General features: G+C 37.5%; 2 protein-coding genes across 2 annotated transcripts; both read left to right on the forward strand.

Annotated features, from left to right (window-relative positions):
- The first annotated feature begins 203 nt into the window (after window positions 1-203).
- Window positions 204-4,252, forward strand: LOC103700912 (cytochrome P450 81Q32-like). The gene is made up of 2 exons (XM_039114440.1): window positions 204-1,184; window positions 3,316-4,252. The coding sequence occupies exons 1-2, from the start codon at window positions 219-221 to the stop codon at window positions 3,928-3,930; spliced, it is 1,581 nt and encodes a 526-aa protein (XP_038970368.1). The 5' UTR covers window positions 204-218; the 3' UTR covers window positions 3,931-4,252.
- A 6,002-nt stretch (window positions 4,253-10,254) lies between these two features.
- On the forward strand, window positions 10,255-23,484 carry LOC103700829 (WD40 repeat-containing protein HOS15-like). The gene is made up of 14 exons (XM_008782708.4): window positions 10,255-10,503; window positions 11,318-11,463; window positions 11,586-11,919; window positions 13,035-13,129; window positions 13,232-13,278; window positions 14,955-15,105; window positions 15,292-15,355; window positions 17,821-17,979; window positions 18,084-18,205; window positions 20,079-20,153; window positions 20,763-20,816; window positions 20,889-20,962; window positions 22,813-22,887; window positions 22,982-23,484. Exons 1-14 carry the CDS (start codon window positions 10,437-10,439, stop codon window positions 23,199-23,201), a joined length of 1,683 nt encoding a protein of 560 aa, XP_008780930.1. The 5' UTR covers window positions 10,255-10,436; the 3' UTR covers window positions 23,202-23,484.
- The last annotated feature ends 493 nt before the right edge of the window (window positions 23,485-23,977 follow it).

Consider the following 23,977-nt stretch of genomic DNA (forward strand, 5'->3'; position numbering starts at 1 on the left):
ATGCATAAACTAGATGGCTTCCAATTATATAATTTTTGATAATCAAATAATTTAAAAATAATATATTGCACCAAACGACTTAGATCATCATATGATTTTTGTTAAATCTAAGACAGTAACCAAATTCACTCAAGTGTAACCCGATCTTTCTCTCTCGTTTTTTTTTATTTATTTTTTGTACATTGCATATGGCCGGTGTATGTACATATATCCCGTCAATGGCTGGAGCTCTTCCTCACCCACTGCAAGCCATTGTAATCTCCACCATGGAAACAATCTCCTACATCTCCCTCTTCCTTTCTCTTCTCATCCTCTTCGTCATCAAACTCCTCTTCTTCTCCGAGAAGAAGAAGAACCTCCCACCAAGCCCTCCCTCCCTCCCCTTCCTCGGCCACCTCCATCTATTGAAGAAACCCCTCCACCTCACCCTCGCCCGGCTCTCCGACCTCCACGGTCCCATCCTCCGCCTCCACTTCGGCTCCCGCCTAGTCCTCGTCGTCTCCTCCCCTTCCGCCGTCGACGAGTGCCTCACTAAGAACGACATCACATTCGCCAACCGTCCTCGCCTCCCGTCCTTGAAGCCGATAAGCTACAACTACACCTCCATCGGCGGCGCTAGCTATGGGCCCCACTGGCGCAACCTTCGCCGCATCACCACCGTCGAGCTCCTCTCCACCCACCGCCTCCAATCCTTGTCCGACATCCGAGCCGACGAGGTCCAGGCCACGGTTAGACAGCTCTTTCGAGACTGCAGGAAGGCCTCCTCGGCGGAGGGCTTTTCGAAGGTGGAGCTCAAGTCAAGGCTGTTCGCACTTTTTATGAACGTGCTCATGAGGATGATCACAGGGAAGAGGTACTACGGGGAGGAGGAAGGGGAGGGTGGGGTCTCCGAGGAGGCGAGACGTTTCAGGGGGCTAGTCGAGGAAGGTGCCTCCTTGATCGGAGCATCAAATCTTGGCGACTTCTTTCCGGTGCTGAGGTGGGTTGATTACAAGGGAGTTAACAAGAGGTTGGTGACGGTGCAGAAAGGAAGGGATGAGTTCATGCAGAGACTGATAGATGAGCATAGGAGCAAAAGCAAGGATGAAGGGGTGGAGAAGAAGACCATGATGGGTGTATTGCTATCGCTACAGAAGACGGATCCCGAGTACTACACCGACCAGATGATCAAATCTCTTGGCGCGGTAAGTTTTCCTGCCTTGTCCAGATATCTATCCATTATTTTGGTCTCTGTGGATCCAAATCTATAAAATAAGTCCAGTCCGATTTAGATGTCACCATTTGCTGCAATTGTGGGATAAAGGAACGGTTCCTTGTCGTTTTTCCACTTCAGAAGTGTGATGCAGGGATCCATTATCGCGGGTGGCTGTGGCTCCCACTTACTAGCATGAGTTGACGTGGCACATGATCCCACATCCACCGCCATTTCCCAAATTAATTATTTGGCCGGTGGGTTAAATTTTTTTCAATCATAATCTATTATAATTATAAGAAAACTTATGGTGCTACTTTTCAGGTTGAATCATTTATACTTAGATTTCAAAAAATTAAAAATATTGATTAGCCACCAAAATTTTAAATTTATTATAATGTGGCCTAGCAATCTATCTCCATTATAAAATATTATCATATTGGGATCTCCTAATAACTATTTTTTTGTAAAATTTCAAAACTGTCATTCCTACTAATTTAGCAAAAGACTTTTGTTTTGGGCGCAAATTGAAAGGAAGAGGAAGAAGAGTCATATGGATAGAGCGCTTAAGATCTTTGGAAGTAGATGGATGATAAAAGGCTAATTGCTTTAAGATCCATGCAATTAGACGAATGATAGAGGATGGAATGCTTTGAGATCTATGCATGAAGATGAATGATAAAGGACATGATGCTTTGAGATCTATGCAAACGGATGAATGACAGAGGATGAAATGAATTGAAATTTGTGCAGGTAGATAAATGATAGAAAATGGAGTGCTTTGAAATCTATACAGACAGATGGATGATAGAGGATGAAGCACTTTAAGATCAGTGCAGGAGGATGAATGATAGAGAATATAGTGTTTTAAAATCTGGACATGTGAATGGATGATAGAGGATGGAGTGCTTTAGGATCTATGTAGACAGATGCATGATAAGAGGTGAAGCATTTTAAGATCAATGCAGGCTGATGAATGATAGAGGATATAGCGCTTTAAGATCTGTGCAAAAGGATGGATGATAGAGGATGAAGCGCTTTGAGATCTATACAGGTGAATGGATGATACATTGAGTGTTTTGAGATCTATGCAAGTGGATGGATGACAGAAGATGGAGCGCTTTGAAATTTATGCAAGCAGATGGATGATGAAGGATGGAGTGCTTAGAGATCTGTGTGGAGATGGATGATAAAGGATGGAGCACTTTGAGATATGTGCATGTAGGTAAATGATAGAGGATAAAGTGCTTCAAGATTGCATGAAGGCCACGATCTTATCTCTCTAAATCAAGAATATTTTTGTCTTTCTTCTCACTACATTAATGGTGTGAGTATCAAGATAGATAGCTTGGCTATATTGCAATAAAAATAAAATTTTGGTGGCTAGTTGAAACTTTTTAAATTTTTTATGTCTAAGTATAATTGGACCAAATTTGAAAAAGTGTCTTTGTAATTTTTTCTAATTATAATTGTCTAGTTCTCCACAATCTAGTTCTCCACAAACTATCTTGGGTCTATTTACTGATATATATTTATCAAGTATTTTTGTCGAGGACCACCTTTGATGTTGTTTACGATTTTTCCGTTTTCTTCCCCGCAACCCTTTTCCTTTCTCACATTCTGCGAGACAAATTAAGCCTCTTAATATCTTCATTTCTTATTTGCTTTCATGTACTTCTCTGCCCCACTTAATTTCCTTTCATGTACTTTTCTTATTACCTAATACTTTGAGCCATACAATATTACAAGCCTTGTCACGATTCTATTGATTTCTTTCTTAAATTTCCAAAGTATGGGCATATTATATAATATTCCAAAGATATCTTTTCATGCTATCCAATTTGCTCTAATTCTATTAGATATATTTTCATCCATCTTCCTATTATTTTTTATAATAAATCTTAAATAATGAAATTGGTCACTCTATAATATCTCCTATATATCAACTGTAAGAAGGTGCCAAACCTACATTGGCTTTTAGTTTCTCTTTATCTACAACGAATGTCCATTAATATTGCAGCCAAGTTAAATTCGACCCAATTATATAGCAGTTTATTTTACATCTAAACTTTCATGCTAAAAAATGTCACTCAAATTCACAATGTAGCACTTTTCTTTGACAGAGTTTATTAGCAGCAGGCACAGATACTTCATCTGATACAGTTGAATGGGCCATGTCTCTCCTACTAAACAACCCGCAGACACTGAAAAAGGCCAGGGAAGAGATAGATGCCTGTGTGGGAAAAGGTCGCCTGCTAGAGGAGGCAGATTTTTCTAACCTTCCATACCTCCAGTGCGTCATCACTGAAACTCTTCGGTTGTACCCAACGACCCCACTCCTGCTGCCTCATGAATCATCCCAAGAGTGCAGTGTGGGAGGCTTTCATATTCCACACGGAATGATGCTGCTGGTCAATGCATACTCAGTTCACAGGGACCCCAAGGTATGGGAGGAGCCTACAAGGTTCATGCCGGAAAGATTTGAGGGTGGAAAAGGGGAAGGGAAGTTGATGATCCCCTTTGGGATGGGAAGGAGAAGGTGCCCGGGTGAAGGCCTTGCAGTGAGGGTGGTTAGCCTAGCATTAGGAGCCTTGATACAGTGCTTTGAGTGGGAAAGAACTGGAAAGGAAGAGGTGGACATGACAGAAGGCTCAGGTCTAACTCTGCCCAAGGCTATTCCTCTAGAGGCCATGTATCGGCCACACCAAAGCATGCTGGATACTCTCAAGAAACTCTGAATCATTTCTGCATGATTTAATCAAGGATTAGCTATAAATACTAGTTGACAGTTCGACTGAAATCTTTTAGATAAGTATTTTGATAGTGACTATGTATTGTTGATTTATGTTTAGTGTATTGTTTTAAGTGGTCAGTTATTACCATGTATGTGTTTTTCCTTTTTTTTGTTGGGATGTTTGTTACTTGTTGATTTAGTCTTCCTATCACGTTATAGCAGTTACGAAACATGGGCTATGTTATTGCTTCCAGTTTTATTTTCAGTTCTCTGTAAGACTATTTAACAGCTAAGTTTGTTATTTAATATTATCAAGACGATTTCCTCCAATATTCTATCTATGCAAATTCTTCAATCTATATTTCTTTACATGTATAAGTCTGAATAGGAGATGTTGGTACTTTCTGTCTTAATTGGTATGCAAGTAGTTCCTGATTTAAACTCATCTACCCCAGAAAAGATGTAAATTTACTGTTCATTTTTCTTTCTGAACACAATTTGCACTCTCTCTTGCGAAGAGAACAGTCGATGTCCAGACTCTTGCGAATAGAAATCTAAGCAGATATGGAATTTCATACTTGGTAGCATTAGAAAGCTCTTTTTCTATGTTGGAGATACTAAGAGAAGCTATCTAAGAACTTTTATACTTCGGTTGCTGATTTGCTGATGATGTTCAAAGCTAACGAGTTAATTAATAAAACTTATGCTAGTTAACATCTTTTATAAGCGAACAAAGATAGGTGGATTGTAATGTATTTTTAAATTTTGAAACAACAAATTATGATTTTACAAATTTATATGTTTGGTTCTGCAGTCAGATCCAAAAGTTTATAATATAATGGAATTAGATATTTTAATTCTTGTAGACCTTTCTTATGTCCAATTCTCTTGTTAATTTTCATTCTAGATTTTTATCTATCTGACGACCAGACGCCTTATGTCAAGGGTTTCGAGTGATGGTACGGCACCAGTGATACCAGTATTTACAGTGCGTTGGTGCCACCAAGGCATTTTGAGTACCACTTCCTGCTGCTAAAGTAGATATGAAAACTCACCATAAAAGAATATATAGCATCCAACATGATCAGTCTTAACCAACCCATTTAACTAATTCACACTTTAACTTGGATAGTTCAAATTTGAATGCGTACGGTTAATCAACTTAGTACTATTTGGATAGTTGAAATTTGAACGCATACGGTCAATCAACTTAGTGCTAATCCTTAGGGTTGGAAACCCGAAATTGTCTAAAATTCAAATAGGTCAGGTCGGGTCTGAATTCATAAACCCAGATCCGATTCGAAAAATAAAACGGATTTAATTTTAGAACCTAATCCGACCCCATGGGTCCTCTAAAATGAGTCGGGTCATGGGTCAACTCGACCTATTTATAGCCTTAGCCACCATAGACATCAACATGAGCTCTTCAAATGAAGATTTCATTTTGGCCCCTATCCTCCCTTCAGCTTGCCTCTTCGCCCTCAATCACTTCGAAGAGGCCGCACCCCCACCAATCCTTCTCCCCGCCACCCTTCTCGACACTCTTGTCGTCCTCCGATAATCCTTCTCCGCTGTTTTTCCTTTCTCTCTCCTTCTACCACTGCACCACTACCTTGTTGCCACATCCACCACCATCGTGAAACCACGAATCACGTTGACCTTCTCTCCATTGCGCTGGTAATTTCCTCGATCTTTTGGAGAGGAGTAGAGAGGAGATGAGGATGGTCGGGAATTCGGGTATGAAGCTCATAGCATCAGGTACATAGTGCATCCTGTGAGTACAAAGATATACAAAAATTTGAATAATATATTTTGGTGGAATAACATGAAGAGAGATTGCACAGTTTATAGTATAATGTTTGACTTGTCAGAGGGTTAAAGTGGAACATCAGAGACCGGCAGGATTGTTGCATTCTCTTTCAATTTCTGAATGAAAGTGGGAACACATCACAATGAACTTCATCTCTAGGTTACCTCGTATTCCTAAGGGTTATGATGCCATATAGGTAACTATAGAGAAATTGACAAAATCAGCTCACTTTTTGGCATTTAAAATAGGAATGATACTAAAAAAGTTTGAGTAGCTTTATATTAAGCGGATAGTGAGGTTGCATGAAGCTCTTGTATCCATTGTATCCAATAGAGACTCTTGTGGCTCATTTTTGGGGTAGTCTGCATAAAGCTTTGGAGACCACTTTTAGTTTCAGCACAGCTTTTCACTCTCAGACCGATGGCCAGTCCAAAAGGACCATTCAAATTTTGGAAGATATGTTGAGAGCTTGTGCGATTGATATAAAAAGTTCTTGGGACCATCACTTGCCCTTGGTCGAGTTTTCATATAATAATAATTATCGAGCAAGTATTTAGATGCCCCTTATGAGGCTCTTTATAGAAGAAAATATAGATCTCCTATTTGTTGGGATAATGTCGGTGAAAGAAGATTTATGAGTCTTGAGATTGTTCAGCAAACGTAGAGAAGATCTAGCTAATCAGAGAATGCCTCTGGATAGCTCAGAGGAGACAAAAAAGTTATGCAGACAATAGAATGCAAGAATTAGAATTTCAGGTCGGAGAACATGTAATTTTGAAAGTATCTTCTACTAAAGGAATAATGCAATTTGGAATTTATGGGAAATTCAATCCGCGTTATGTGGGACCTTTTGAAATTGTAGAAAGAGTTGGAGTTGTAGCATATAGATTGGCACTTTTACCTTCACTATCTGGAGGTCATGATGTATTCTGTGTTTCCATGTTAAGAAAGTATGTTTCAAATGCAGGTCATATGGTAGAGTTTGCTCTTTGACAACTCGGAGAAGACTTATCATTTGATGAGCAGCCGGTACATATTGTTGACAGGAAGGAGCAAGTATTAAGAAGGCACACAATTCCCTATGTCAAGATCCAATAGAGTAATCACACAGAACGTGAGGCTATTTGAGGATTGGAGGATGAGACGAAAGAAAAATATCCAAACCTTTTGCAAACTAAGGTATGATAAATTTCGAGAACGATTTTTCTTTGAGGGAGAATGTGAGGATTGATCCAATTGGGCCCATTTCCGATTGAAGTCGGCATTGCCCACTGACTTCAATTGGAAAACTACAAAAAAGAAGGATGAGTTCCTCCTATGCCTGATCCCCGGGCCATTGGGATAAGGTTGCCCCCAGCTGTGGCCAGTGCGGACTCGTCGGGCCGGTGCGAATGATCGGCGACCATTTGGGGCCACTGCAACCAACAAACGGCCGACACGATTTGAGCCTATCGCCTCCCCCATACCTTTTATAAATTTCCTCCTTCCTCTCCACTTGATCAACCACCGAGCTCCCTCTTCTTCTTTCCTACCTCTGCTTGCGACATACCGCCACAACCAAGTTCCACCACCCTTGAATCCTCTTCTTTTTCTCTAAATTTTTGGTTGCCCTGCTTCCCCTGTCTAAGATCCACCTCTCTTCGTCGGAAGTTACCGCCGCCGTCGAGAAGTCCATCGCCGTTGCAGCTCGCCGATGAGTCCTCATCCTCCCATTGCTTCTCCAGGTTGAGCTGCTGCCACCTTGGGCAGCTTGGGATGCTTCCCTTTCCCTTCCTCTGTTTCCCTTTGTGCACATCTGAACCCCACGTCATCCTGCCACGGCTGCGCCACCACACCGCTGGCTGTCGGCCTTCTACCACCAAGGCTCGGTCGCCGTCGAATCTTCTTTCCTCTCCTCTCCTCTCCTCTTTCCTTTCCCTCTCTTCCTTCCCATCTTCTTCTTCTTCTTCTTCCAGTTCTCATTTTTCTTCCCATTTTAGTTCCTTTATTTAATAATTAATTCATATATGTATATAATAATTCTGTTCTTCTTTTCTAGTTGTTAATTTCTCTTTTCTAGCTCATGGACCTGATAAAGAGATGAGTTATGCCACTATGACTGACCAAACCCAGATCCCTAATTGAACCCGGACTAAGAATCTCTCTCTTCTTTCTCTTTCTCTCTCTAAGCCAACCTAAGGTATCTTGGTATAAAATTCTGTCTTCCTTTGCTCGGATCCAAGTTGACCCTTAGGGTGGATGCCTTGCACTGCATCAATTCCTGGGTAGCATACCAGACCAGTACCCCCAGCCTTATCAAGTACCCTTAGAATTTGGTTACCCTTGTCCTTCATTAAATTACTTAAATCATAGCTCATCTTGATTAGTTGTGTTCCCCTTGCTCAAACCGACTCGAGCAGTCAGACACTGCCACTTGACCAATTTGATTTGGGGGCATAAGGTCGTATTCTCAATAGTATTTTAATTTTCACGTTGCTTAGTTTTTAAAATAATGATAAAATTAATGGTGGTGTTTTAATGATATTAAAATAGGTGAACTTGACCCACCTACCTAAAGTAGTATTTTGAAGCAAAAAGATGTAAGTAACCTAATGCTTCAAAGTATGTTTTCTATCTTTTGGTAAAGTTATAATGAGTTTATTAACTTTGAATACAATCTATGTTTTATATTTTGTCAAATGGGTTGGGCATCTTATTGTTACAATAGTAAATCTTTTTTTAAAAAATATGTTATGTGCTATATTATAAAATTTAAAAAATATGATTGGATAAAATATAAAATTTATTTCATATATATATATATATATGTATTCTCAGCATGGCTATGATCTGGCTCTGCCAATAGGGATTATTTATTGGCTCCATCGACCTGTAATCTAAGAAATTGGTTTTGACACCAAACTACTAATGATTAGAATAGTGGTATTTGGCACTTTGCGAATTCTATTTTTGACTCATGTCACTTGGTTACGTGGCCATAGCCTGATGTTGGATTTCTAGTATCAATTTATGAAAATAATAATAAACTTCAAAGGCAATATATGTATTATTTGAAAATTGATTTATTTCCAGTCAGTATCATGCTCTTTAACTAATTATTTATTTGGCATGCTTAGACCCCACTTTGGGTGTTATGTTGCTTACTGAGCTAATATAGCCCATTATTTCTTCGTTCTCTATTTTTCAGATTCTGAATCATGATTGCTCAGAACTTGAAAAAGTGTGCTAGGTCTTCTGAAGATATTCATAATTATTGAAGTTCTGGTCTAAACTATTTAGATTAGTTTAGTTAGAACATCTTATTTGATTTGAATATATTGACTTATGTCACTTTGGAGTAACTATAATGATTTGTTTTAGATCATGATTAAATTAATTTACAAAAAATTGAAGAATTATTATTGCTTTGAGATCCTGATATGATTTGTAGCCTTGAATGCTTGCATAATTCGCTATGCAGGTATGCGTCATTTGTTACGCTCTGGGTTTAGGGCATGATACATATGCTCTTGAGTTTTATTATTTTCTTAAGCTATTACTTTGTCGCTCTTAGAAGATCTCCACTAAGAGTTTGTCTCACTTAGGCATCGGTAGGTGCCCCGGCAAGTACTTTCTAGCAAAAGAACTTTCCTATCTTTGCTATTTTTGGTTAGATCCTGTGTTGGAGTGAAGGTCCGAGTAAGATCTACATCACTCAATGGTATCTCGAGAGCAACTAGCATTAGAGCCGTCACTGCCCGAGCGTAGTAGCCGCCAAACGATTGTTATGGAGACAAGTAAGGATCTTCGGTTGATCTTCATGATCTGAGGAGCCAACCATTCGAATTTTCCAATAGCTCAGCTGGTGCAACGCTTCGATCGGATCAATTTCAAGCAGCAACAATACACAATAGCAATGATGGCTAAGAAAATACAAATGCTAATCCAAAATTTTGTAATTATAGTGTTGGAACTTGGAATTCATTTGCAGCGAGCTTGATAGAGGCCGGTCACATGCTGGTAGCATTCTTCGAAAAGCATTTCCATTATTTATCAAGATAGCAAATGTTTTAGGGGCACGTCTAATGTTGTCACTAATATTATAAAAAAGACATCTTGCGACAACTTTTACTAATTCTTTAAGGTAATATTATTATAATTTATTTCTAAAAAATATTTTTGAGTTGAAAATTGCAAATTTTTTTTCCGACTCAACGATAAACGTGTAATTAAAATTTTGCTAGCATCCGGTCAGGTCACGTCGAATCAATCACCCATCCATGTCCCCAAGACGAACCACTTTTGAACAGAACCGCACCAGGCAGACTGTGACATAATCAACGGGAGAGGATCCGAATCCGACGCCCAGCAACGCTCGTCCCCGACTCAAGAACCTAACGTGCCGAATTTAGAGCACCTGGCTCGGTCCCGTGACGTGAGCCAACGGTATGACACGGGCTTCCCCACGCCATCCTCACACGCGGCGCAAGAAGTCTCCACCCGAACGACAACTCCTTCCCCAAACCGGGTGCGCCCGCCCCGTTACGGCCGTTGGCAGCGCCAAACCCTCGGCCGTGCCGTTCCCCCGGCCCTCACCTTTATTTTGTCGCTTTCTTCTTGTGCCCAAACCCCAATCATCAAAACTTTGAGAGGCTGGAACTTTCAAGCCTCGCCCCTTGAGAGCTCTCTTGGGCAGTGGTCTTGCGAGAGCGAGGGGTTCGATGACGAAATCCACGATTACTTCCACCGAGCTCAATTACCTCGTCTTCCGGTACCTCCAGGAATCAGGTCAATCTCTCAATTTCAATTTCCCATCCCTCTTTCAAGAATTCGGTGTTTTATCTTTTTCTTTTCAATTTTTTGTTAATGTTATCTTTTTGATGGCTAGTCAGCTGATTTTTGTTAGTCTTTTTGTTGCCTTTCTAGGGTTTGTTCGTGCCCTAGGATTTCAGGACAAATTTGTACGATTTCTAGGGTTTCTTTTTTTCTTTTTTCTTTTTTTCCCTTAGGGTTTGCTGCACGAACTGCCCCAAGATGTTTTACCTTTTTGAGCTGCATATCATACCAAAGTAGGATTTCGAGATGAATAACTAGGCATTCCGTGACTAGATATTTTCTTATGGTAGAGTTCATGTTGCAGAGAAAAATTGAAACTTTAGAAGTTTTGTTTTCTTGTTTCATATTGAAAAGGTTTCCGTCCTCAGAGTTCATGTTGGCGAATCTTAGCTGCATCTTTGTAATTTGAGCTTGTACTTCGGGAACGCTGTGGCTGAAAAAAGGAATTTTTTGTGCTTGTGATTGGTGCTTTTATTGATGATAAGCAAGTAATTATTTTGTTGTGTAGTTTTAATTGTTCTCTTGCTATTCGATGGCTTGCCTTTTCTTTTAGATGTCGTATGTTAAATGCTTATTTGTTTTGCCAATATGTTTGTTTATATTCCTTCATCGTGTTCTTTGTATGAGTTTGTTTCCTTTGACCCAATCTTGTCTAGTTAATATGAATTCCTTCAATTCTTTTCCAATATTATGAAGGAAAATGTCTTTTGTAAGAAAAGGTTGTTGTGGTATGATATACTAACTCCCACTAAATGAATTATTCCAGGTTTCACACACTCATCATTTGCTTTAGGATACGAGGCAGGGATCAACAAATGCGATATTGATGGAAACATTGTTCCACCAGGTGCTCTTGTGACAATTGTACAAAAAGGCCTTCAATATATAGAGTTGGAAGCAAACTTAGACTCTGTAAGTGTTTGGACCATCACCATGTTATGTTTAAGTATTGGAAACTTTTTTAAGGCATCGCAGGATGTATATTGGGGAGTAATAAATTTCTATGTTTCTTTGTACTTCTTGAAACTTGCCAGAGTGAGTTGGATGTTGATGATGACTTTTCTCTGTTACAACCTTTGGATCTTATCACAAAAGATGTCGATGAGTTGCAACAAATTATAAGAGAGAAGAAGAAGGAAAAACTTCTAAAAGAACGTGATAAAGAGAAAGAAAAGGATAAGGAACATGTTCAAGAACATGAACGGCAACCTGGAGGTGAGAGGGATAGAGAAAGACAGGATAGAGACAAAGATCAGGAGAGGAATAAAGAAAAGATGGAAAGGGATAAAGAACAAGAGAGAGAAAAGGAAAAGCAACATGCGGAGCGCAAAGATAAGGCCAGACTTGATGAAAATGGGGGTTGTGGAGGTAGAATTTTTGAGTGTCTTTCTTCCTTTCAATCTTATGTGTATCCTTTTAGTCATAATCGTGTTTTTAAATTCTAAGGAATTTAGTTAAGTACATTGGATTTTGTTGTAATATCAACGTTAGCAACATTTGCTCCTTTCTTTTAATTTACTTTTTAATGCTATAAGGTTAAAGCTGCACTTTGATTCAGTAATATCTTCATCTATCTCTCCATCCCATAACCTTGTTGAAGTGGAGAATGTTGGATATGAGAGGGGCCAAAAATTATAAAACCAACTTAATTACATAGATTATATTATTAGGCACTGTGGAGGGGTCATTAGCACTGAAGGATGTCTAGATGGATACATGGTTGAACTAGGAGGGATAGAATTGAACTGTGTTACATAGGGTGGATATTAAGACCAAAACATCAAGCCTCACATTTATATTACTTTAAACTAAACCTTTTGAGCATAAGAATGCTCACTTCCCTCATGCCTGCAACTACAGTTCCCACTTTCAATTTTAACAAAATTTCCAGCCTCAGGTTCCAAATTTAGCCATATTAAAAGTATGGGTTTGATGAAATAGTTATTATGTGCATAAAGGAGCCGAACATATGAAGATTTGCCATAGCTTGATATGAGGACCTAAACTGATAATGGTAACAATGCTCTGTGCCATTTTCAGCTTATTAATTAGAGCAAAGAATTCCTCACCTTTAGTAAATATCTAAGTAACCATTTGTAGGCACTGTTGCTTCACTGCATCTTCTTTTTTCTGCGCATTGATGTTATGAACCACTCGGTGATTTATTGATTCCATGTACAAAACTAAACTACAATATTCACCCTGTTATTTAGAGACCTGACTTGCATCTCTAGTGCTATCCTCAAGACAAAACATGCAATTTGGAATGATTGATATTATTAATTGCCATATATTTTTATCTTCTCAGCACAATCCTTTTGTTTCTATTTTAAGTGATTTCTCTCTCCTTTTTCCCCCCTCTGCAGAACTGTTTAATGTTTAGCAATCATTTAGTTTTCCACTTTTGTGATTTGCATATCCAAATGTGTCATCCGCATTGTTATCGGCTACCACTGATGTATAACTTGCTTGTTCCGTTTTAGGGCCTGAACCAATGGATGTCACCCCTAGCTCACAATCAGTACCTCATGAGATTTGTAGTTCTGATGTAACCACTTTGGAAGGACACAGTTCTGAGGTTTGGGCTTATAGTTATATATGATATTTTTTTGACACATCTTTTTTTCATTTGTTAACCTGTCCTACTTGCCTCTTCCCTTTGCTTTTCTTTTGCTTTTAGGTCTTTGCTTGTGCATGGAGCCCAGCAGGTTCTCTTCTAGCATCTGGGTGGGTATAGTATTAGCTTATTCATACGACTTAGCAGAGCATTTAAAAAATAAAAAAACTGTTATTAATATGGTTGATTTGAGTTGTATTTTTGAATGTTTCAGCATATTATTTCTTTCCTAAGAATTATAGCTGTTGAGATTGCCACTTATCTGTCTTCTTCAGACATGCATTAACCTCAGAAGTTCAGACAATGAGTTTTGAATGCTAAACTACCACTAAACCTGTTCTGACATATCTTTTGTTGACTTAGAATGTTAAGTATGCTATGTTAACATCTCTTAGAATTCATATTACATCTTACAAGATGTTGAGTCTACAATCTAAATGAATTCAAGTCACTCATGGATCATGCTAGACCTGGACATGATGGATTCGATATGCAACTTTAGTCTCACCCAATATCTGTTCCATCTTTATCACAAAGTACTTTTTTTGACATTTTAATATGGAAAAGGTGTTTTCTACTCTTTTTCAAGAATAGAACTGCAAATATATCCTTAATATGGGCCTTAACATGAAACTTTGTATCCGACTGATGCATGGCCCAAATTTCCATAATTTTTAGGCATAATGTTATTGCTCGATGGATGTGAATTTCTATCATCCAGTCACATGGATGGTGGGTTTTGTTTTAAACGAAATAGGGTCTGGATGGCAGAGCCCCTCTTCTGGCAGCCTCTGGAGGCCCCTCCTTCTCTTTCCCCCTCCCTTCCTCCCCCTTTCTCTCTCTCTTTTTCTCCCTCTCCCCCTCCTTTGTTGGCTTCTCATTTTGAATGTTGGAACCATCTTGGTCCGCCGCCGGTATGGCTTGGTATGCCCCGAATCGGATGGGTTCAGGACGGTTCCACATTACTTGGTTTTATATGAAGTTTCTACTTGAACAATATAATGATAGATATGTTAAAGAAATTCTTATTATGAAAATGTATATTCATATTGTAATGTAGTCTTGAAATTTGAAAAAGTTGTATCTAAGAAAGGCTTGTACAGTGCTATTGTAGCAGTTGCAGGACATTGAAGCCACTAATTTTATCCCACTGTTTGTAGCCATAAGTTGTTGGCTGATAAAAGAACATATCCAAGTCCATGCGGTTGTATCTTTCTTGTAAAAAGAATATTATGCATTTTCAGAAATACATCTTAGTGGTGGAACCTGGGAACTGAGAAGTACTGACTCATCATAAAAACTAGTTCTAATTGCACCCTTATTAGTTACTTGTAGTAGGCAGACTCACCATCCTTCATAAGTGTCTGCATTATGAAACACCAAGTTGCTTTGAATTGTCAGATGTTAAAGTATTAATTAAAAGAACTAGTCAGGTAAAGACTTTGATCTTAGGGAGAATGATGGGCTTCTAAGTAATTTATCTACGCTCAAGTTTTAGCACTAGCATGACCTAAAAGGAGTTCATAGGATATCAATAATTCCTTTTAGGGATCAAGATTTGCTAACCGCAAACATTTGCAGAACTTACAATAGTCATTTTACTATTTTCTGTTTCTTTTGTTTTCGCATGGCAGGACATGTCTACATAAGAGTTTTGATTAAGAGGTTTTCTTATTTGGTTTTTATACAAGAGTTTTTCTATGTTGCTTTGTTGTTTATCTTGTATAGGATCTTTTATTCTTCACTTATTTATTTTTCTCTTACTTTCTGCATTCTCAATTGGTAGTTCTGGAGACTCGACAGCAAGAATTTGGACAATTCCAAATGGCCCTTGTGGTTCCAGTATGCAAGTTTCACCTCCAAATGTATATGTTCTGAAACATTTCAAGGGTAGAACTAATGAAAAGAGCAAGGACGTTACAACCCTAGATTGGAATGTGAGTTCCTCTCGTACTGTAATTGTGTGGCTGATATATTAAACTCTGAAATAAATATTTTCTAATGCAAATTTTCGAATTCAAACTCTAGAAAAGCTGGTTGCTGCAGTTGTAAGTCTGGTTGTGTTCTAGATATCCTTTTAGGAACTTTTGTTGATTCGTCCCTCTTCACCTGTATCTGTATAGGGAGAAGGTACACTACTTGCAACAGGTTCCTATGATGGGCAGGCAAGAATATGGAGTAGGGATGGTAAGTTGTTATAGCATGATTTTTCATTTTGTTTAATTGTTTGTTTTGCTCCTGTTGTATGTTTTCTTTAATATTTCATTTTCCTCAACTCGTTATGATATTGTCTATGCTTTTGATGTTTAAAGTTTTCCTTATGCTATTTCCTATGCCTTCTGAAGTTTAAAGTTTATGGCAGTTGTTTGGGCTGTAGGGCAAGGCACCATATGGTTAGATCAGATCCTTGTACTTTCTTTCCTACTTTATTTGCATGATGATGACATGTGGATGGAGAGATAACTTGAGCATTATCAGTCTTAATGCAATATTTTTATGCGCTTCTTTCCACTTTTTATATATTGTCACTATTGTCTGTATTACTACACTGTAAGGTTAGATTTTTCCCCCTTCTAGATGAAAGTTGTATCAGAAGAACATTTTCTCAGGTCAATTTCTTCTTTTAAGATCTAATCATGATGCGTGGGTGCATGACAAGCATATACACCTTCTATTTATTACAAATGATGTCTGTCTCCACTTTCTGAGACCATAATTATTTGCCTGCTAAGGTATATCAGTTTTGTGGGCTTCTTTAAACTTTGTTTGTTGGATGAGCTGCGGTTATGAGTGGTTCCTAGGCACTTTGCCGAGATTTTGACTAGCAGAAGATCTGAAAATGCTGGGGTCACCATCACCAAGACTGCCACGGTCGTACATATTTATTCATATGTGACATATTTGTTGACAGATTTGCATATATGTATACACGTGGATGCGCATGCACATGACATGTTGAATGATATCTACTTGTCTAGTATATTTGAAATCAAAGAGGGATCAAATTGTTTTGAAAAGAACAAATATAACTTAATAGAAATGTTAAACAAGTGACCCTAATTGCTGTTCCAGTCATTTTCAGCAATTTACACCGAGCTATGACAACAATGATAGAATTGTTTTAAATCGTCAATGAATCTTGCAATATAACAATCACATGTAAGGCATGTTAAACATTAATCTTTTGAAATTAGTATATGGCTGAACTAAGAATTGATTAATTTTGCACTAAGTTGGTAGCTGGGAACTGATCTTGTACAAAGTCAATTATTTTTTTTGACGGACTGCCTGGGCAATAAGCTAGGTATATCACCTCAGGTTCTTTGGGCTATTTTACAATTTTGTTTCAATGTTGCACTTCGTTTGCATCTTAGAAAAATTCTTGTTTCAGCTTTGGACAAATCCTTAACCAAGGGTTTGGATTAAAATATTTGGTCTCCTACTAGAAACACTTAAATTATTAAGAACAACGATAGGATTAAAAAGTATTAGGTAAAAGGAGGGTTTTTAGAAAATGACAAAAACATGCGACATCTAGAGTGTTAAAGTACCTTCTACATGCTCTTTTTTTTTCTTGAAGTGAAGCAGAATACATGGACTATAGTAGTTTTATGCTTTTCATGTTTTGCCATAAAGAAGTAGGTTGTTTGGTGCCCCATGTTTGCTGGAAACTTGTTTGCCTCTTTGCCACCTTACCAATTGAAACTCCGAGAATAATATCATAAGATTATCAATTGGAGGCCTAGTATTTACCAAGAAAAGCTTTAATGCTATTCATATCTTAAGATTTAATTAAGTTAACATCATCATTGAACTCTCAGACTTAATTTAGTACATATTGTTGGTTAACTTACATTTTTCTTTGATGAGCAACATTGTGGAGATGCTTCATACTATAATCACCTAAAACCAAGTAACTTTGGTAACCTAATTTTAGTCTCTAGCATGATATGCTGTACTGGTCGGTACTGGTCAGTACCGAGCGTACCGTACCGGTACCGATGGGTACCGGTATCGGTACGCCTGGCATACCGCATACCGTACCGTACCGACATTCGGTACGCCTATATTAGTGCGGCACCGGTACGGGGTTCGGTACCGGTACGGCGAACCTTGGTCTCTAGCCTAAAGGTCTTAGCTCGAACTTTAGGGTTTCTTTTGGAGGTTAAGCTTCCCATCAACAATTATGTATAATAAAGTAATTTGTACGATATAACCAAATCATTAAGGCATAAATACATGCATTTTATTTATGATATGTACCTTTTTATGTAAAGATCATAAAGTTAGTACTTTATTATTGATTCTACAATGTTAAATTCTTGTATCCTTTCTATAAATTTTGTTTGGATATTTTGTTTTTGGCACATTTCAGTGACAGTTTTATGGTGAATGGTGAATAGAGAATAAAAAAAAAATGAAATTTTTGTATCCTTTCTATAAATTTTGTTTGGATATTTTGTTTTTGGCATATTTCAGTGACAGTTTTATGGTGAATGGTGAATAGAGAATTAAAAAAAAATGATTTGTTTCCTCATCTCGAGACTATTTCTGGCACTCTTTTCAGAATCATGTGTATTATAAGGCACCAAAATGTTAAATTATCTAATCCTTTCTGTTAATTTTGTTTTTGCCATCTTTGGGTTAAACAGGGGAATTGAGGAATACTTTAATTAAACATAAAGGACCAATTTTCTCCCTGAAATGGAATAAGAAGGGTGATTTTCTCCTTAGTGGAAGTGTAGATAAAACTGCTATTGTGTGGGATACGAAAACATGGGAGTGTAAGCAACAATTTGAATTTCACTCAGGTACTGTGTTCTTGCTATAATTACTTATATGTTTTTGTGCGTTGCTTCTAACGTTAGTGAAATATGACAGCACTGAAGTGTTTGACTTATGTTTATCTTTTCAGCTCCGACGCTTGATGTTGATTGGAGAAACAATAATTCTTTTGCAACATGCTCAACAGACAATATGATTTATGTTTGTAAGATTGGTGAGAATCGTCCAATTAAGGGTTTCTCTGGGCATCAGGTTTGTCCATTTTAATCTATTGATAATCATGGTGTGCTTTAACTAATAATTTGATTAAATCTCATTTGAGTTCCATTGTCATTCTGCCAATGTGATGCGCATCTCCCTTCATTATATGTGCAACTACAAAAACAACAAGCTAATTTCATAGCTTTATCTAACTGTATTCTCCTTAATCCTTGTGCATTTTTTCCCTGGAACATGTGGCTCTGAAGTCAACCTTTGCTCTTAACCAGACACGTGCTATGTCAGTTTGATAAAAAGTTTCAAGACTGATTTATAGTCTGCTGGTGCTTGTAAGCAATGAAGTATCAGTTCCTATATATCATCAACTTGTTAAGTTTTGGGTTTTTAAAAACTAAAATATATGCAATTTAAAAACATGGCATATCCGTGCCTTCTTATAATTCTAGTTAAGGTTTCTTTTAATCTTGTGGAGTATGGTCAAAGTGTATCTTCTTGGGCAGTGTTGACAAGTCTCTATTTGTCTAGCCAGCTTGATCAGATCCATTGCCGATTAGACTAGGATGACTTCATTATATTAATTAAAACAATTCAAAGCAAGCAATATAATGGAAGAACTGTTTGAACTAGACAGGGTTGTTTATACTGCAGAGCCCGCTAGATGATTCGTTGAAACTACAGAGGAAAAAAATAAGGAATGCAAAGTTTTTTGGCTTAAAAAATGAAAGGTGCTTTGGGTAAAAGATGGAAGGCCAATGCTGTAATGATTGTCACTTTAGTACTGATTAATGAAAGATCTTGTAGAATATAGGTAAAACCTGTACACGAAAAAATTCCTCATTGGGCCACTGCAAGTATTTTTTTTTTCAGGCTGTCTTGTGGATCAACTCCTGCTTGAAGTGAAAACTATCATCTCTATCCTAAAAAATCATGATTATTCTCTACAGTGGCATACCAAGGCTCCGGAGCTTTTAGTTTCTTTTGAAAAATGGAATCTTTTTTATGTTGTAAACAAGAGATGAACGGCCACTATTGAGCTACACTTGTTATGACTGGTAGAAGCTTGAAGCATCATTCAGTACCAACAAATCCATATTTGAGCATTTCAGCCCAAATTTATAATTATTTAAAATAAACTTAGTTCAAAAAAAAAGAGAAGTGGAAAAATCAGAAAAAATATCAAAAATTTGAAATTTATAAAAGAAAATATAGCAGCGATTGCTACATTGTATTGCCAATCTAGTAGAGGTTATAGAAAAGTTTCCATAAAGTTAAAAATATCTTATGCATATAATCGTTGATATATTAAGAAAAGAAGGATGTAATAGATGAGAGCCTAAAAATACTAAAATCAAGTGATACACTAGTAAGTAGGAAGGGTTCATGCTTTGCTAACAAGGCCATAGATCTCAAAAACTTTTAATTTCTTAGGATGAAATCACTTGTTACATGGAAAATGCTTATTGTCTATGTTGCATTTTTGTGTCAATTCTGATAAATCAACAAATATGCATAACAAATAAATCAACAATTTTTAACACCTCTCTTTGAGTCTTTCTTTAGGGGATGTGCTATTTGATAGCCTCCTGTCTCAACATAATTATGTTGGATATGATGATTTTTTTTAAACGGTTAGATAGTTATAAATTAGGGAAATAGTTTGATAAAGTGATCACTTGTACCAGCAAAGTTACTGCTTGCCCTTAGTTGAAGATTGGATACCTGGTTTTTAATATGTCCATGCTCTTTGAGTAACTATAGTTCCATTTCAGAGTTCAAGCCTCTATAAACTATAGCGCATGCTAGTGCAAAATAATCAGCTATAATTGAAAATATTCTCTGCTGGTTGAAATAGAGATTGTGAAATTCAGTTGGCATGAGAGAATAATTCATCAGTTATTCATTTCAGGGTGAAGTTAATGCCATCAAATGGGATCCAACTGGTTCACTGTTGGCTTCATGTTCTGATGATGGAACTGCTAAGGTAACTGAACATCCCTGAAGCAAGAACTGTTTCTGTATGGCTTAGCTTTACGTGTCATTTGGATGTCTTTCCATGTCCATCATATCCATATGTTACCAGATTTAAAATATATTATAGTCAACATTTGTACATCCTTCTCTTAAGTTATATTCTTTTAGTCAATTTAAGGTGTCACTTTTATTTTGTGTAGAGCCATATTTTCTTATTGTTTGAGGATAACTGTAAACATAATCTCAACTATCAAATGTTGTCCCAGCTATCTATAAGCAGCTAATACAATGCTGTTTTCAATAGACAATTCAATTTTTTTCTAAAAATTCTGCTTCAATTTATGAATGGTTTTCAACCTGCTTCAACCATTTTACTTTTTCTATCTTGGCTTGGGACATCATCTGCCACGATATGGTATTGTACTATTTGTTCCTAGACATTATGCCCAACTCCTTGAATTTACTCGATGGTCCCTGATATTTGACGTGGAATATAAGTAGCTGTCTGGTGCAAGAACCTAAAAAGAAAATTTACTTCGAACCAGCCTCCTTGTTCCATTTGATAAGTGGAAACTTTTACTAGAGATTGAATCTGATGTCTTGTATAAAATTTTGACAGATTTGGAGTCTGAAGCAGGACAAATGTCTGCACGACTTCAAGGAGCATAGCAAGGTTCTGGATCTTTTGCTTAACATAACACCTTTTAGACAACTTTGTTACAGATCTTGAATATTTTTTTTTCAGGAAATATATACTATTAGATGGAGCCCCACAGGTCAGGGTACAAATAACCCCAATCAGCAATTGGTGCTGGCAAGGTGATCTTTTTCTTAATATTTCTAATACTGAGTTTGACTATATATGTCTCAAGCACTTGTTACTAGGAGTATTTTGACCCGTAATGAATAGGCTAGCATATTTTGGATTATAGCTTTAGATCTAGGTGTATTTGACCCCTAATGAATAGGCTAGCATATTTTGGTTTGTAGCTTCAGAACTTAAATGTGTACTGGTGCCTCATATTACCATGCATAGTCATACCCCATGGGTTTCACAATTAGCTAGGAAGGACCTAATTATCCATCCTTGTCATGTTTGGTGGCAAAAAAAAAAAAAAAAATCAAAGAGATGAATTGTGTATTTTCTTTAAACCTGGTTTATTATCCCAAATCAACTAATTTGAGATCTCTATCCTGTTCCTTATTGGTTAAGTGTAATTATTTTAAGTGTGACTTGTTTTTGTTGGGGCACTTTTTTTTTTTTTTAATTTGCCCGTAAAATAACGAGCTTCCAGTCCCTGCCTAATCAATGACCTCATCATGAATTAAAAAGTTTGTTTTCGCAAAGCTATGGATTAGTTCTACTATGGCTGGAGCCTGGGACATGTTAATACTGTTCCCTTGTTTGTTGATTTTGGGTTTTATTTTTCACTTATGTGGGCCTTTTCTCGGCTCTCTTTCTAGTATGCTTATGCTTTGTCATGGAAAACCAGATATGTAGAAGAGATGATATAATGAGAGGTTGTCAGCTATTCCTTTCTTTACAGCCTGTGTAACTACTTACATTTTATATGGAGTTGAAGAGCAAAATCAATTTAGGTATTGGTCGTATGTTTTCTTTAATTGGTAAATTGATGGTATATAGTCCAAATAGTGTCAAACCCAAACATCAATCTGTAAACTAGAATAATGTTTTTGGGGGCAAGCTTAGGTGGTCACAATGTTCTTTTGCTAGTTTTTGACTATCTGCTTTTAGACTGCAATTCTTTGAACAGTGTCTGGCATGCTGGCAAATAGTAATTAGTTTGCTTTAGGAATTTCAGAGTATAAGATATGTGAAGAATGTCGCGCGATACTTGGGAGTACTATTTATGACCTACAGATATCAGTTATCACTGTGCTAACCTGACCAGTTAACTTGTGTTCTGTTTCTTAATGTGTTCTTTACCTCTGTGGACTTTCTGCCACATGAAACAAGTGCTTCAAATTGTGATTTAGGTTTCGGTATTAACTTATACCATGACCAATGAACTAGTGTAGAACACTGTACTTTTTGGCGCTTTATAATTGTTTTTGTTATTTCATCATATTGAAAGGTAATCTGCAGTCAAGGTGGTCATCGAAGACTTCCTTGCTTGAGAATCCTTTTTAACAGATCTGAGTTCCCCCCTCCTCCCTCCCTTGGTCCTGGTTTCCTACCATCGAAATCCATATGACACTGCCAGCATGTTGCATTTTTTCTGTAAAAACATTTCTGTGATCATGACTCTGTAGAAAGGCATCCCTCAGCAGCAGGAAGGTGCAGAACAAAATATGAAAGCATGGATACCAGCACATCCACCAACACAACTTGCACATTAGTTTCAGGTTGTTTAGGTTATATTGCTTTTATTGAATAGTTATACTGGTGAATATATTGTGCTTTTATTGCATCTAATGGCTACAATGCATCCTTGAACTGATTTTTTTTGCACTGAGGTAAATACTTTGATCTTTCAAGAAATTGTTCATAAGAAATCTTAAGGTGCAAATGATATGCTCAATAAGCCTCTCCAGAGCCATGATACCAGCCTTACATATCTACTATGTATTGCAAATTCACAATCGCTTCTAGCAATATCACTCTCTCTCCTGGCTACTATTAATCACTGATTTTGGCAAATATACAGTGCATCCTTTGACTCGACGATAAAGCTATGGGATGTGGAGCTAGGACGCCTTCTGTACAGCTTAGATGGTCACAGGTACGACTGCAGACGCAATGCATGACATTGATGTTTTAATTAAGGTGATGATAATGTTTTTCTAACCATCAATTTCTAATTATATAAATACCAGGCAACAGGTATACTCTGTGGCATTTAGTCCAAATGGAGAGTATTTGGCAAGTGGGTCCTTGGATCAATGCCTGCATATATGGTCAGTGAGAGAAGGGAGGATTCTGAAGACATATAGGGGAGGTGGTGGCATTTTCGAAGTCTGTTGGAACAGGGAAGGCGACAAAATTGCAGCCTGTTTCTCCAATAACACAGTATGTGTAATGGATTTCAGAATGTAGGCGGCTGTTGGTATCCTAGGAACAATCTACTAAGAGGCTTGACTTAGGGTTTTCGAGGATGGCAGATCTAAGAATATGCCTTGTAATTGCATGTTGTTTCATTTGTTACCCTTCATTTTAACCTGATCATGTTAATCAGTGTTGCACTCTGACTGAAGTATGCAAAATGCTTGAGAACTCCATGTTTAAGGAAGAAAGTGTATATAAGATTATTCTTCAAGCTGGACTCATGCTCTGGATATTTATCTTTAACATGAGTAGTACTGATGATTGGTTGGCTTTTGATAGGCTTCCGGCCGGCCTTTTGCTGTTTATAAAAGTTTGTCAATTAGTGAGAGTAAATGGCATGGACTGATAGGAGATCTAGTATATTTATATCTGTACATTTTGATTGCGTTTCACGAAATATGTGGATGGCTTGAATACATACAGATCTCATGGTTGCGTCTCATGTTTTTCTCTTTGAAAAACACACACAATTTATACTGTCTTTCTGTGCTGCATATGGGATTTTACTTCTCAATTAATCTGTAAATTTTACCGGCCGTGGCTATCCGTGACTGGCTGCGCCAAGCGGACGCTATATATTGCTTAATGCTTTTTCTTTTCCCTTTTATTTGAATTTTGTGATGCTGCTTGATCTTCTGCTTTACAAATTTTTATTATTTACATTTTTGCTGTCTTTATTATTTGCTTTGGAGACTTTTAGACACTAGACTCAAGACAGTTTTTAAGAAACATAGCAAGTTACTGCTACGTAGTTGTGAGAATTGGCC

Source organism: Phoenix dactylifera, chromosome 16, assembly GCF_009389715.1.
Source record: "Phoenix dactylifera cultivar Barhee BC4 chromosome 16, palm_55x_up_171113_PBpolish2nd_filt_p, whole genome shotgun sequence".
NCBI classification, from domain to species: domain Eukaryota; kingdom Viridiplantae; phylum Streptophyta; class Magnoliopsida; order Arecales; family Arecaceae; genus Phoenix; species Phoenix dactylifera.

Excerpts from the sequence above, each read along its gene's own strand:
- LOC103700912 (XM_039114440.1), top strand. The coding sequence starts at position 219 with ATGGCTGGAGCTCTTCCTCACCCACTGCAAGCCATTGTAATCTCCACC. Across the intron at positions 1,185-3,315 it reads TGATCAAATCTCTTGGCGCG|AGTTTATTAGCAGCAGGCAC; the intron begins GTAAGTTTTCCT and ends TTTCTTTGACAG.
- LOC103700829 (XM_008782708.4), top strand. The coding sequence starts at position 10,437 with ATGACGAAATCCACGATTACTTCCACCGAGCTCAATTACCTCGTCTTC. Across the intron at positions 13,130-13,231 it reads TGGAAGGACACAGTTCTGAG|GTCTTTGCTTGTGCATGGAG; the intron begins GTTTGGGCTTAT and ends TTTTGCTTTTAG. Across the intron at positions 20,817-20,888 it reads ACTTCAAGGAGCATAGCAAG|GAAATATATACTATTAGATG; the intron begins GTTCTGGATCTT and ends TTTTTTTTTCAG.